The sequence below is a fragment of the Cebus imitator genome, unplaced genomic scaffold, assembly GCF_001604975.1.
Source record: "Cebus imitator isolate Cc_AM_T3 unplaced genomic scaffold, Cebus_imitator-1.0 Scaffold455, whole genome shotgun sequence".
NCBI lineage: Eukaryota > Metazoa > Chordata > Mammalia > Primates > Cebidae > Cebus > Cebus imitator.
Genome location: NW_016107770.1, coordinates 1,835,205 through 1,850,558, shown reverse-complemented (window position 1 = coordinate 1,850,558; position 15,354 = coordinate 1,835,205). Strand labels below are relative to the sequence as shown.

Sequence of the window (15,354 nt, the reverse complement as noted above, 5' to 3'; positions counted from 1 at the left end):
AATGGGTACAATATATATTATTTGGGTGATGAATACCCTAAAAGCCTTTATTTCTTATGATTTTTTTTTAGGCATTTGTTTCCAATTCATCAGGAGGTATGGGTCAATTGCATGTCAAAGTGGGGATGTACAAGCCTCTCAAAACTCTTCTTAGATATTGGAGATTTAAAGGCTTCCATAGTACGAAGTATTGAAAAACAGATATGAGTGAATGCTTATTGGCACTGCACATATCTACAATTTTATGAATAAATGTTGCTGGCAAAAATAACAGCCTAAAATTGCATATCCTTGACTTAAAATACCACTAAAACCATCAGGAGTTACAACTGTAAACATGATGATAGAAATCCAAAGTGTTGATTGTCAAATTCCAAGATACTTTCATTAGGATTAAGTGCTGTCTTGTTAACATTTACCAGACCTCGCATTCCATTAACACCGACATGGAAAGAGGCTTTTCGAATCTCCTTGGCAGCAGAAGCTGTCAATTTTTCTTTTTAAATGCAGGAACATTTCTTTTCTTTTCTTTTCTTTTCTTTTAATTTTTGGAGACAGGGTCTTGCTATGTTGCCCAGGCTGGTCTCAAACATTCAGAACTGAAGTGATCCTTCAAATTCAGCCTCCTGAGTAGCAGAGACTACAGGTGCATTCCACTGTGCCCAGCAAAAATGTTTATTTAAGAAATAAATGAGTTGACTACTTGGTCTGGTTTAAGGATACTTTATTATTGAATCAGTATGTACAAACTCTAACATGAAAATAATGAGTCACAGAATATCAAGACTATTTACAATACTTTTTTGTTTTTTACAAAACATTATTTACAAGATTAATTCTAACATGACAGACATTCACAAAAAAATCAAACTTTTTACTAGATGCATAAATAAATATTGACTTCAATTGACCACTATAAGGGATGTGAATTCTACAGACCATTTGGATGAGAAGGTAGCAGCTCTGTTATCGGCATGCTAAAACATAATTAAGTTAAAAAAACCAAACATACTTTATATATACTTTTGTTAAACACTCTGCATATTATATAATTTGCTAAAATATTTAGTAGAGGCAAGACAGCCATGAGAGTCCATTCTGCACCTGACACTGAGTCTGGGCATGCAAAATCAAAGACGAGTTAACATCTTTCTGGACTCATTTATATTTTATAATAAACTTTAAAGTACATGCAACAGATATTTAGCTATTGTGTTCTGCTTATAATGAGAAAGTTTATATAATAAGTTTTAGAGTTATTTGCAAACATAGAAATGAGTAAACTTGAAAAACCACGGCATAAGAAAGGGCATTAAATAAATAAGTCAATATCACACATGACATTTATGGATACATAGGGCAAAATTAGTATTTGTACTTGTATATTACAGACACAAGTCACAATTCTGTCTTTTAATCAATTTGTTTAGTGGACATAAAAGACACAGTTTAGGCCTTTGAAGTCAACCATAATAACGTCTTAGCTGTCCCTTAGTTTTTGGGACTTGCTCTATAAATGTACTGGGTTTCCTATAAAGGCCAAATTCTCATCTACTGAGTAAAGATCATTCTCTAGCAATGGTTCTCAACCAGAGGTACCGACCCTCAGGGGGCAGTTGGCAATATCTGGAGACATATTTGGTTGCCTCAACTTGGGGGAGGGTGCACCTGGCATCTGGTGAGGAAAAACTGTGGATGCTACTAAAAACCTACAGTGCACAGGACAACTCCTCACAACAGAGAACTATCCAGCCCCAAAGTCAATAGTGTTGAGGTTGAGATGAACCTCTGTATACAGCCAGCTATGTATCTAAGGTTTTCAGGACATAGATATATTTCTAATCTTTGAACTTCGTTTAATACACATTACAAAAAATTACCTGCCAAAAACTTTATCTTGTCTACCATGTCATATTAAAATAGTGAACGACAGAAAGGAGCACACATTGGTTTGCAAACATAATTCTATGGCAATCCAGGTAGAAAAACAGGGAAACACAGATAAATCATCATTAAGGAGCAAATGTTGTAAATATAAATAATGCATGTAACTGCAATGTATATTAAATTAGCCACCTGTATTTGATAACAATATTTTTGATGAGCTCAATTTTTTAAACAGTCAGTAGCATTACTGGATATATTTTTATTACATTAGAGAAATGCATCTAATTTCAATAAAACATATTACAGAATTAGGCACCAAAACTATGTTTGTTTAAAAACATAGATTTTATCCTTTATTACAGCAATCACATTTTTAAAATTCAAAAAATGGCAACTATATTTTTGATCATTTGAATAATATTGGAGCTTATTAAAATTCACAAGAGAAACACTTATTACCCCATTAATAGGGTTTTTCTTCTAATAACACCAATAAAATTTAAATTATTTATTTATAGCAAAATTAGAAGCCCATAAGAGCTGGTTTAGATTTTTTAAGGGAGATGTAAGCTTCAGAATCACTATATGAACTAAAAATATCTATCCAATCTCTATTACCCAGACAAAAGAAGCATGATTAAATTTTATAAGATTAAATTTATGTAATAATTTAATAATATTTTGTAGCTATGTATAGACTCCCAGCATTTTTAACTATACAATAGTACAAAAATTTGCTGGCATCAATATCTGGATTTGTTCATGACAAATTCATGTAAAAGATAAACAGATAGCCAATAATGAAAAATTTTAATTTTTGAAATTTTAAGAACTTGAAATTCAGATGCTGGTAATGGCAGTAGAATAAAGCATAGTTTTAAAGAAGATATCTATGGTATCAGTTTATTCAAACTTAGGGATGTTTTTAAATGAAGACTGTTTTCCATTTTTACCATTCAAAAATTATTAGAACCAGGTAATTTCACAACTCAGTGTGATAAATCCATCCCAGCTGTGACAGTAGCTGCAGACAACCATTCAGAACCTACATGAACTTTCATTCTGAGGTGTCCAATTTAAGTAACTTGTACAAGGCTGCAAAACATTCCTGCAATATCCACTTTTCATACAGTTTAACACACAGGAAACTGGTTTCAATATTTACTATTGGGTGTCCATGTTTATAAATGTGTTTCCTAAATACATGCATCCACATCATAAAAGTACTTTCTCTGCATTTTAATTTACATTTGCCTTTAGACACTGCAGTGAAGCCCCGTGGAGTCAATGACTTCTGAGTTATCCACTCTTCCCAGGAATGTTCAGGCATATGCATGAATTCAGGAAACAGTAAAACAACAAGAAGCAAGTACGATTGTCAAAATCTAAGGATATGTTTTCTGATTTTCTGTTTTACTTAGGTAGGTAATGACATGAGTTTACAGTGTTTAATTTTGACAAATCACTGTTTTCTCAGAATCAGCATTGATGGGGAAAACATATGATCCTCATGACCCTTAAAAGAGCTATATCTTTACTCACCATTGGTGAGCTATGAAAATGGTTTCTTCAGGGATTCATGCTCAAGGTATATTCATGTATATACATGTGTCTGTGTGTACATAGACACACATATCTATGCACATTTCAAACCATGTATGTGAGTTTTTTCAAGAAAAAAAAACAGTATTAAACATCTCTGTATTTTAGGTTGTTACAATACACACTGCAACACTCTATACTAATAACATGTTTTGACTTAAGTTCATGCTACAAGGGAGTAATTTGTAGCATAAAATTTTCCAAAAGGTAAGATATAATAGATTTGAACGCATACAGATGAATTAAATGCAAGTAACTGTCCTTATCTATCAATCAAAGCACTTTTTTAAAACATTACCAATACAATTCTAGCATACAAGAGCTTGCTTTAAGAAAAGACAAATCTCTGCAAAGATCTAAACATGCTCAATAGTTGGGATTTTTTTCATTTGAAGCAAGAAGTTTTGTGAATTTTCAGATGGTGAAACAAAAGTGCACCAACAGCTATTATCTGTATTGAGGAAAATAAGGGAAAATATAAATAAGATAACATATCAGGAAAATTTCTCACATAATAGGATCAAATATTAGAAAGCAACCCCAGGAAATAATTTTCATTTCTCCAAGGTAAAAATCTGGTTAGCAGCTCATTACATTGAGTTTCTCTGTTTTGGATGTCTTTTTTAAATCATAATTTATAGAGGGAACTTTCATTTACCTTTGTATACAAAGCAGCATAAGGTACTTAAAGTAGGAGCATTTTTAGATTTAAATTCGCTGGTATATTTTAGATTATGTATTTTCATTTACAAATCACCTAGGATAAAAATGATCTTATGAAAGATTCAAATAAACAAAGCTGTATAATCTGAGTTTTCATATCAAATCAATGTTAGTCAAAAGTATATTTTATTGATTAGATTTATGCTTAGTGTTATGTGTGAAATGTGCATTTGTTACTCTACATTTTTGTGGGGAGTTTGGTGCTCCAAATTCAGGGAAAACTGATTTCTGCTGTAGTTCAATAGAAATGAGCGACACCATACATGAAAACAGGATTTAGAGTTAAACAGGCCTATTCTTAATTTTCTCCATTCTTATAGGGAGCTGGTATCTGTATTTATCAGTCTACTGTTTCTCACTTGTCTCCAGATGCATCCATGATTGACAGAAGTTCTTCCTGCACTAAAGTCACATAGGAGAGTTGGGGCCTCTGAGCAGTTCCCATTGCCTCTGGAAGTATGCATTTCTCGTGGCCAAAGTTCAACAAGCTTACACATCTGAGCAATTTTTAAAAATCTTCTTGAACAGTTTAGTATCTTTCTGGAGAAGGCTTGTAATGATGTGGATGATGATGCTTAAGATGAGATCCTAAAAAGTGACAAAATATATCAGTCACATCCCTATATACATATCAAATAAATGATTGAATTACTTTTATTCATAGAAAAAACACAAGACCCAGGCAAATGTTCCTTCCTATGACCCTGTCTTTCCCATTCTGAATCTGAATGTACAAACATTCTTTCTCTCCTTTCCCTGTTTTTCTCTTTCTCCTTGATGCCTTCCCAAACCATAAGATAACAAGAAAAAGAAAACAAGTTCCTTTCCTTAAGCTCACAATTATTCAGTCAAACTATAATGCTTTCTTATTTGCTCAAAGAAGTTTTAAAAACTATCAACAACTTTTGTTAAATGGAATTTCTATAAAGGAATATCAGAAGAGCATTTTATCTGACAAAAATTTTAGAGGCTATCAAGCTCTCCCATTGTGATAGTTTTTGTTTTCCTCTCTCTCTCTCTCTCTCTCTCTCTCTCTCTCTCTCTCTCACTTTCTCTCTTTGTTTTTTTGAGATGGGGTTTCTCTATGTTGGTCATGCTGGTCTTAAACTCCCGACCTCAGGTGATCCGCCTGCCTCGGCCTCCCAAAGTGCTGGAATTACAGGCGTGAGCCACCGAGCCCGGCCTAGTTATTGTTTTTCTTCAAATTATAAGCATACCAAGTTATTAGGACAAATTTAATCTATCATTTAAAATAATCAGAGTTAAAACTATGACTAATTCTCAATGTTGTATCCACTCGCTAATCATTAGATACTGGTTTTTACATTTAAGCTAGAAAATAAAGTAAATGAAGTACATAATTTAAAAATCAGCAAGAGGCTGTTTTGAAAATCTAGGTGACAATTTTCTTTTTAAATTTGACTTGATTTAGCAATAAATGAAGTAGATGGACTTTGGTCATATCATGAAGAAAATTCATGACATATATTACAGTAATTAATATCTATGTGACAAGAAAATAAATTCCTTAGCAAAATATTATTTCCTATATTTTGATATATGAAAATCTTGATTTAAAAATATTTCAGATTGATATGAGACTATAGATTTTTTCCCATATGCATTTATGGTTTAAAAGACAAGGAAAAAAGCATGCATGATATAGGGAAAAATGCAAGGAAGGAAAGAAAAGGAAGGATGGAGGAAAAGAGAAAAGAAGAGAGGGAAAGGAGGAGGGAGGGAGAGAGGGAGGGAGAAAAAGAGCAATTAAGCATCAACTAGGCAATTTATGCTACAGGTGCCTGGAATAGAATCCAGTAAGTCGGTACAAACAGGGAGAAAGAATTTCAGATGACCACAATTTCCCTATCTCATAGAAACCTGTAATAGTGTTATTTATTTGTTTTCATTTTCCAGCGAGACTTTTTTTCTGTGTCCACAAGACCTGGCAGGACATCTTAATGCCCTGGCACCCCACTCACTGTGCGCTGAAGAGGGTGGAAGCTCCGGCGTCCGGAACGTCTTGATGGTGGCTGGCCCCTCCCCTCCAGAGGTCAGCACTTGCACTTCCAGTCGGTAAAGAGTGGACTGCCTCAGGTTGGGCACTGTTAGGACATGGTGATCCTAAGGGGGCAATGTGACAGAGGATGCTCACCGACAGCCTTTCAGAGACAATGCACAGTGCGCAGATAGGTTAGGACAGTTCTTCCCCTGCTCGAGAATATTATACACAGGCAAGTTTGGCTGCTTTGTAAAAGCAAAGACTATTTTTCCTCATTTATGGGGGTTCCCTGCCATATGATTTCTTAGAACTTCACTCAAGTCTTGGCAGCCTAAGGCGCTTGGCAGAGTTAAAATGTGCCAAGATGCCAGTTCTCAGGGCTCACTCCTGGGATTTTATTTATTTATTTATTTCTTAACATAAGATTTTCCCATGGTTTAAAGTCTTCAGCTGCACATCTTGTGATGTGAATTCTTGATAATCCAAATTTCAGTGAATGAGCCAATTGTTTTTCTTAAAACACAATATCTGTCAATGCCCATAAGTTAAAATACTTATTTTTATGCCAATACATTCTTCTCAAAACTCAATAAAACCTAGTACATTTAGAATAAGTACTCTCTAATTCCATGGAATTTTTCCTTCTGAGATTTAAGTTGTGTTTCTTTTTATTTTTCTTCCCTTTTTGAATTTTTAAATGGTGGTTGGCTATTCTAAGGGCATTTTCAGAGAGTTGGTAAAATCCCACACATGATTTTTTTTTTTTTTTAAGCCAAGGAATTAAGTTGCCTGGAAGACAGGCCAACTCATTACGGGCTTGAGCCAAATTTGAAGGTGGGGGGAAGAAAGACAAACAAGTTTATTTTAGCTATACCTGCCCCCCTCCCCCACCCAATCCAACACTTCAAACAGGGCATGTCCACTTGAACCAGAGAGACATGAGGTTAACAAAGACAAGAAAGTGGCGCAATCACATAGATACAAGATAGGGTAAGGTCTTTTCATGAGTTGGCTCTAGCCATCAAACGTTAGACGGCAGCTTATGCTACTTCTTAGCTATGCACAGATATATTTGTGATGTGTTAATGCTTGCAAAAGATATACTCAGAAGAAGAAAATGCAGAAATAAGACTCAATAGTACAGCACAGAGAATGACAGAGGTAGCCATCTCTGAAGGTCATTAAAAAAGAGCAGTAGATACCAATGAGAAGGACATAGTATAAGAGGGGGCACATACGGAAGGCAGGATCTGGGACTGTGAAATAATGCTGTTGGGTAGGCTGTTCTGTCTGCTTTCCGTAGTGACCTCAGCCCAAGTCACTTGAAACCCAGTTATGGGCTGATAGAGATTGGCTTTGGCCATCTTCCAAGAAAAATGGCCGGTGATGTTCACGTCCTGGACGATGAATGAAGCAGAAAGGTTCTCAGGCTTAGCTAGCACCTTAGAAAGAACATGACCTGCAGCAATGCAAGAAGGAAAACCAGGATTAGGCTACTGGAGAAGGTGTGACCATGGGATCCATTGTATATGCATCGTAGGAACGTTCAGCAGCCAGTCTATGGGATGATATTAATAGAAGCAATCTGACGTTGTTCTTCAAACATGAATTCAGGCAATCACCCCTTTGACATATAGGGACAGGTTGAGTAGGAATCTCATCACTACAACTTTGTGCTAAATGTTTCTTCCAGTCCTTCGAGGATCCTTTCTTAGAATGCTCTTTTGAAGATGGAAGCAGGAGAGCAGTTAAGACCCTGGCAAGACTTAACTATTTCTTAAAGAATAGCGATAACTGCAGTGAGAAGGTAAATATTAAAGTTGTTAGAAGAGTTATTAAATCCAGGGCTTTTTTTTTTCTTTCATTTTTTTAGAGGTGGGATCGCACTATGCTGCCCACGCTGGTCGGAACTCAAGGGCTCAAGTGATTCTCCCATCTCAGCCTCCCAAAGTACTGGGATTTCAGGCATGAGCTGCCATGTCCGGCCAAATCCAGGACATTTAAATAGAGTTTTTCCCACTGCAAGACAGGCGCTTTGGCAAGGAGGGGGACGGAAGGCACAGATGTCAGGTGTGCTGGGTTGGCACGGAAAGTGTGTGAATATAATCCACACAGCAAAGGGATGGGATAAAAATGAAATAATTATATCAAACTTTGCCAAAACACAAGTGGCATCTGAATGTTTCCCTTCATTTCCAAAGGGATAATATTACTATCAAAGGACATCTTTCCAAAGCTGTTAGGCTTATAAAATAACACATTCATTCCTACATATCTTCCTTCCACATTGGGCCATCATAACACAACTTAGAAAGAGGGACACTTTTGGTTTTTATGGTCTTGTGAAATGCAGTTTGGCAATGTTTGGAAAGTGCTGTTGACACCTTAGATCTAGATGTGGGGAAGTCCTTCAGGTGAAAACGTACCTGCTTCTCCAGGGCAGCCCTCGGGCTTATGGCTCTTCCCCTTAAGAGCAGAGCATGGTGGAGTAGTGAAGAAAATGGTTTCTGCCTTGGAGTGACCTTTTGGCCGTATTGGTTGGACAGTCACTTTATACTTGCAGGAAAATGACAGATCTTGAAGAATTATATAATTTTCCTAGAGCAAGAGAAAGAGAATATGCTAGCAATAAATCTCATTAGGGATTAAAAAACACTGGCAAGAATTGAAATCATATTCTATCCAACAAGGATGTTTTCCCATATAGTGTGTGTAATATGGCTTTTATAAAAAGTACAAAGGAGACACTGTACATTTTGATTAATGACAATTGTGAAACACTCCCATGGCCGTGGGATATACCCTCTAAAATTAAGCAGTATCATAATAATTCCTCATCAAAGCAAGCTACTTCTCAGGTCACAACCAGCATTTTTGAGTTGGGGGCAGTGCAGGTAGTGGTGTAAAGCTATAAATACAACTCCAACTGCTTTCTGTTAAAAAAAAAATAAGTTAGACCTTTCTGAGACATAGAATTCATTTAAATGTAAGTTTTTCTGTAAAAAATGATGATTTTTTTTTAGCAATGTAATTTTTCCCTGTTTTGGAGTGCTGTTACTGTTTTCTGCCATAATGTTGTGATTAAATATAAATAAAAGAAAAAAGCTAAATGGTAAGGAGTCAGAGTCTAGGAATATAACTTGATGATAACGTCAAAAGATGACATTTCCTGTGATAACAGGTGTGTTGCTCTGTTTGTTTTATATTTGGCTAAGTTACGCTTATCCATTCTATTTTGTATTTATCAATTCTTAATGTATATGTATAAAAGGTGCAGATGGATTGCTGGGCATGGTGACTTGTGCCATAGTCCTAGCTACTCAAGAGGCTGAGATGGGAGGATTGCTTGAACTCAGGAGTTTGTGACCAGCCTGGGCATCGTAGTGAGACTCCATGGTTTTTATGTGATTTAAAATTATTTTAAGAGAGAGAAAAAAAGGTACAGATGGAATATCTCTAGTACTCATTGAATTACGGGTACGGGGTCTTGCTAGAAAGCAGCAGTGCTGATGGGGAAAACATAAGACAAGAATTAAAATAAAAACTGAGGCATGAGTGATTTACTTGAATGAGGAGTGGAAGTGGCTGCAGGTGACATAGCACTGAATGTGCAAAAAAAACCAGGGAGTGACCTCCAGGGGTGCTGACCCTTCATCCAGATGGTGACAGGAGATGGGGTACATCTAACTATGCAGCCAGTTAGCACAGTGAACAGGAAAACAAGCCAATCTGGACAACGCAAGCCCAACCCAAGGCCGCCATGTCTCTTTGGGAGTCTGAATTGCTTTTCTTTGGGAATAAATCTGCACTTTATGTGGGACTGTACTGGAATCCAAGGTTAGCTATTAAGGATCCTGTTTCACAGATATTTCAAGATTGCTTTCATGTAGCATAGGAGGCAGACGTCTGCAGCAGTAAGTGAATTAGCAGATGCTCCATTGTAGCATAAAAACAAATTATAATAATTGGGTCTAAAGGTTTAAAAATAAATAAAGACAAGTTCTAAGCTCCTAGAAGGATAATTTTTCAGGATTTTGATTTTCGTTTCTACCAGATACATTACATCTGTTTAGCAAATAGTTGTTACCACTTTCAGAGTTCCTAAAGATGTTAAGAGTAAGATTGTGAAATTACACTGACATAAGCCCAGTTCTGCAAGGTTCTGAGACAGGCACATATAAGTAAAACAAATAAAATCCTCACCCCTCTGCCCACAAAATATTAATAAATTCCACTTCTGTTTATTTCCTTCTCTGCTTTTCAAATAGATTTCCCTATTTGGAATGTCTGTTTAATATTTTTTACTGAAGGTCACAAACATTGGAGCTAATTTAAGGATAAATAAAAGGAGAAACCTTGGTGAACATGAGACAAATCAAATCCAATAACAAAGAAAAAGAAGCTGTGTATTTCTGAAAATCCAGTGACTTGTTTTATCTTACTCTCTTAAAATTATGCCAGCAGGTATGGTTCTTAAAATATTGTACTTGTTGCTTTAGAAAATGTTCAAAAGAAAAATGTTCTAGTTACATATCACAAATCAAAACATTGCACATTTGGGGTCACGTTTTTGGATTTTGTAAACTGTCCTGAGGTATTACATATAAATTGCTGTCATCAGCACTTTGTATACTACAATGACCTCTTAAACATTTTGTGTTGGTTTATTGATTCTAATCTATAATTCATGTATTAACTCCAAAATATTTGGAATAATATTTTGGGCAATGTTGACAGAGTTGCTATCCTTAGAGAGTTTAATGTTCTCTTAAAGCTAAAAGTCAAAATATTGGTGCATACTATACAGAACAGGGAGTTTCTTTCACTAATTGAGCTGATGGCAGTTAGGGACATGGTAGCAAATGATAGAGTCACACAGAAATTCACTTGTACAATGACACTTTTAGATCATGGTGCCATGGCAAAATTCAGAAAGTAATTGAAAGGTTTTGTCCAGTTAAGATGAAGCATACAGACACTCAGACATATTTCCCTCTGAAATATGGGAGTTCTTTAAGAATCATGTCTTTAGTCTCTGCACTTTAGGTCTTGCTCCATATTGATAACGGAGTAAGTTCCCAGTGAAATGGTGTGAATGGATAAAAGAATGAGTGGATATAATGACCATTCTGTTTTCCACTTCCATCGAGTCATTATTCAATAGCTGATTTGTGAGAATGAGTTATCTGTCTGACATGTCTAGTTTGTACATCCTCCTGTCAAATCATGTTCACAGATCAAGTTGGCCTAGAGATCAGGTCCTTACTTGGGTCATGCCAGATGATGCCTCTGATCCGGTTGTTCTGTTGTGGGCACATGCTTCAGGAAACCACCGCACATGATATCGGTTGACAATGGGATCTAAACACGAAAACACACAAACAAAAATAATAGGCTGGATGTTACATTCCATGTAGTCTGGAGTTCTTAAACTTGAGAGGAGAAAAGGAGAGGAAATGAAACTCTACCAGTGACCAACAAATACACAGGTGAGCCAAACAAGGTGTGACTCTGATTACTTAATAATCATAATAATTAATAAGTGATAATTCTGATTACTTAATGATTAAGAACAAAGTAGCACACTGCCAAGGGAAAACCTGTGCTGAAGTTCAAGTACTAAGTAGAAAAAAAATTAGGAAAGTCATAGCAAAATTATTCCAAAGACGTCCTGGGAATAACCTAGCCATGGTTTTTACAATAAGCAAAGTCCTACAGTGAAAGGTAACACTTAGCAACAGCTCTCGTAATTCCTGTTGTAAAAGAGAATCATCAGAAGTTTCTCAATCCTACATTTTTAAAAAATAAAGATGAATTACTATTAAACCCACACAAGAGCAAAAAAATTTCCTTCACACTTGCAGAATTGCCTATCCAGGCTTATTTTCTGTTACATATTGCCATAAAGAAGTTCTTTTGTCAAAAGGATAGGGGAGTATGCTTCCCTTTCCCCCTTAACCAAGTGCATCCTGCCATTTCTGTATGGTTGATGCCTACTGAAACATGACGTGGTGTTCTCAAAGACAGGCCAGGAAGACTGACCCTTTGAACATGTTTATTCCTAGGGCGAGCAGCATATTTTCTGTACATTACTTTGGACAATAAAGTGGGGGGAAAAAAGAGAAAACGATGACAAGAAACTCATTGAGTGTGGGAAAGCAGGCCTCGACAGTATCAGGTTTATTAATTACCCCAGTGTGTCTGAAGGGTGTGAAATGGCACGGTTTTCCGGGTGATTAACATCTTGTCCCCAACATCATGCCAAGTGTTTGATGGGGGTTTTCAGAGGAGAAAACTCTTTGATGAAATTGGGTTGATCTAGTGGGAACTTTGCTTTCAGCACTTTGGAACCAGAAAAGAACTTTAAATCAGAGAAAGCAAACAGATATAGAAGTGGGCACTCAGGGCATTTAGTTAAAAGAGAAATCACGTACTAGAGGTTTTAATTTTTACATAGGAGACATCAAGCATTTATTTTTTTTTTAAAGGAATTGTAGGTTATGCAAAAGGCTGAACTCAATCAGTGAGTGTGTCCATGTTCTTCCATTCGACAGCAGTGAAATCATCACACAGGAGTGGCTGCTGCCCTCCTGAATTTTACATAGAAATGGGGCCAATAATAACAAACAGAGAATAAATAAAATGTTTAAATAAGAGAGATGTTATGTGAGAAGGTAATAAGTCTGCGTATAAATACAGAAGGTAAGGGCAGTAGGGTGGATTGACAAAAAGGGCTGATTTTATATAAGGCGGCTGGTGTGTGTTCACTTCGGAGTCAGGACTTGAAGGTGTAGCAGTGGTTAGTGGCACTGCGGAGACCTGTGAGGAGGGCATTCTTGGCCAGCCCTACCCAATAGAACTGGCAGTTGTGACGAAAATATTCTGCCTGTGGTAAACTCTAGTCATCTGGGCCTATAAAGCACTTCGTATGTCCTCTGTGCAACAGACAAATTAAACTCTTAATTCTGTTTCATTTTAATTAATTTAAATTTAAACAGCTGCATATGGCCATGGTTACAATATTGGGCAGCTTGGCTGTACCAGCAGGGAATACACAGCACATGTCAAAGTGCTAACACGAGAACAGAGCATGACCAATGACTGAGGGTCTTTGGTGAAGAGCAGTAAGGGGACTTTGGGTGGGTATATTACAGCAATACAAGGAGGCTTGGCTGCCCTGGGATCCTCCATATCCTAAAAATCCTTTACATATTTTCCAATGCAATTACATCTTCATAGAAGGCAACATCAAGAGTGACACATGGGACACACTCCTTTTGGGTTCCCACCCTTTTGTCAGCCCTAAATCCCACCATGTCTGAATTCATTGCACTTTCTTCTTTTCTCTCCGAGTCACCTCCATGAATCACCTCATTGGTTCTCATGGACTGAAAAATTTTTCTGCTGACAGCTCCCAAATGTCTACTTCCACCTGAGCTATTCCATCGAAGAGCTGGTGCTCCCTCCTTCCTTTTCCCATGTGGAGGCCTAAACTCAACATTGCTGAAGCTACTATGTTGAATTCTGCCCTTCAATAACCCCTTGCATTTATGCTTTTCTTTCTGGCTGTAGGATGCAGAATTTCAGCCCCATATATGACCTTCGAGGACGGTGGATGGGCTTCAGCAAGCAACACTAGCAGCCTCAGTGAGCCTCATTCCCTTTATCTGAAAACAAGGATACTGGGTCAATATAATAGGTTTGGGGTGAGTTTTAAATCAGTTCATGTACTGGTTTTCTACAGCTGCTGTGACAAATTACCATGAGCATAGTTGCTTAAAACCATATAAATATCTTCTCTTCTGGAGGTCTGAAATGGGTGTCATTGGCCCAAAAATCAAGGTCCTGGCAGGGCTTTATTCCTTTCTGGAGGCTCCAGGGTAGAATGTATTTTCATGATTTTTCAGGTTTCTAGAGGCTTCTGGCATTGCTTCGTTGGTGATGCCCTTCCAGCAGCTTCTAAGTCAACACTGGGTTGAGTCCTACACACCATGCCATCTCTCTGGTTCTTAAACTCTGCTTCCCTCTTCTACTTTTAAGGACTTTCATGATTGTACTCATTTCCACCCAAATAATTAAGGGTAATGTCCCCATCTCAGGATTGGCTTTCAGTCACTGAATGGCTCTTCTCTACCCTCTGAATAAAGACATTGATATTCCTTATCCTGGCTTCCAGGTCTGACTGCCTCTGCATATTCATCTCATGCACAGACTCCTCTCATTCCCAATGTTTTGTTTAATTCTGAGGTTACTGCAGGAATCCCTGTCAACTCCATTTGGTTAGAGCTCCATAACTACAAAGGTAATGCATATTTGCTGTCACTGTTGCATAAACAAAGATGAGCATGGTGCCTGGCAGGTGACAAAAACACAGTTAACATTTAATGAACGACTAAGCGAATGAAGATATACCTGTTCAAATTTACTTTTATTTCACTACTCATCCTGGCAACAGTGAAAAGAATTCCTTATAAACTAATATAGGGAAGAAATAGTGTGAAAAGACATGATATTACATAAGGTAATTAAAAGCAATCTGAGAAAGTAAAATATAAATTAAACTTAGATTAAAAATGCCCTGAAAGTATTGTAAATGGCACCCCCAAATGACCAATATGGGGACATTTATTTTTAAAAACCAAGCCCTAACAATGCCCTCACTGATTTATATGATTTGAGCTCAATTTTAACAGTGAATTCATAGATATTTGCTTCAATGGAAGTCATTTATACAAACATCTTGTCCTTAGCTTTATCTTGCCAATTACTAAAATCCTGAGCTTGTATTTTAGGTTATGACTGCAGATCTCAATCTATAACTAGAATATTAAAAATAGCACAGTTCAGGCCGGGTGTGGTGGCTCATGTCTGTAATCCCAGCTACTTGGGAGGGTAAGGCAGGTGGACTGCCTGAGGTTAGGAGCTCGAGACCAGCCTGGCCAGGATGGTGAAAAAATGGGTGTTATAAAATCCACACCATTTTACAAAGCCAGAGTGGTGATGCATGCTTGTAATCCCAGCTACGTGGGAGTCTGAGGCAGGAGAATCTCTTCAACCCAGGAGGCGGAGGTTGCAGTGAGCTGAGATGGTGCCCATTGCACTCCAGCCTGGGCAACAAGAGTGAAACTGTCTCAAAAAAA

The 15,354-nt window shown here is 37.1% G+C and overlaps 1 protein-coding gene across 1 annotated transcript in view; it reads right to left on the bottom strand.

The window, feature by feature from the left end:
• Positions 1-707: 707 nt before the first annotated feature.
• Positions 708-15,354, bottom strand: part of ANOS1 (anosmin 1) — a 193,621-nt gene continuing 178,974 nt past the window's right edge. Inside the window, exons 10-14 of the mRNA XM_017511848.2 lie at positions 11,481-11,575; positions 8,641-8,812; positions 7,453-7,673; positions 6,195-6,336; positions 708-4,800 (exon numbers count right to left, since the gene is read on the bottom strand). Of these exons, the coding sequence (XP_017367337.1) occupies positions 4,742-4,800; positions 6,195-6,336; positions 7,453-7,673; positions 8,641-8,812; positions 11,481-11,575 (689 nt within the window). The 3' untranslated portion in view covers positions 708-4,741. The remainder of the gene's footprint in view (positions 4,801-6,194; positions 6,337-7,452; positions 7,674-8,640; positions 8,813-11,480; positions 11,576-15,354) is intronic.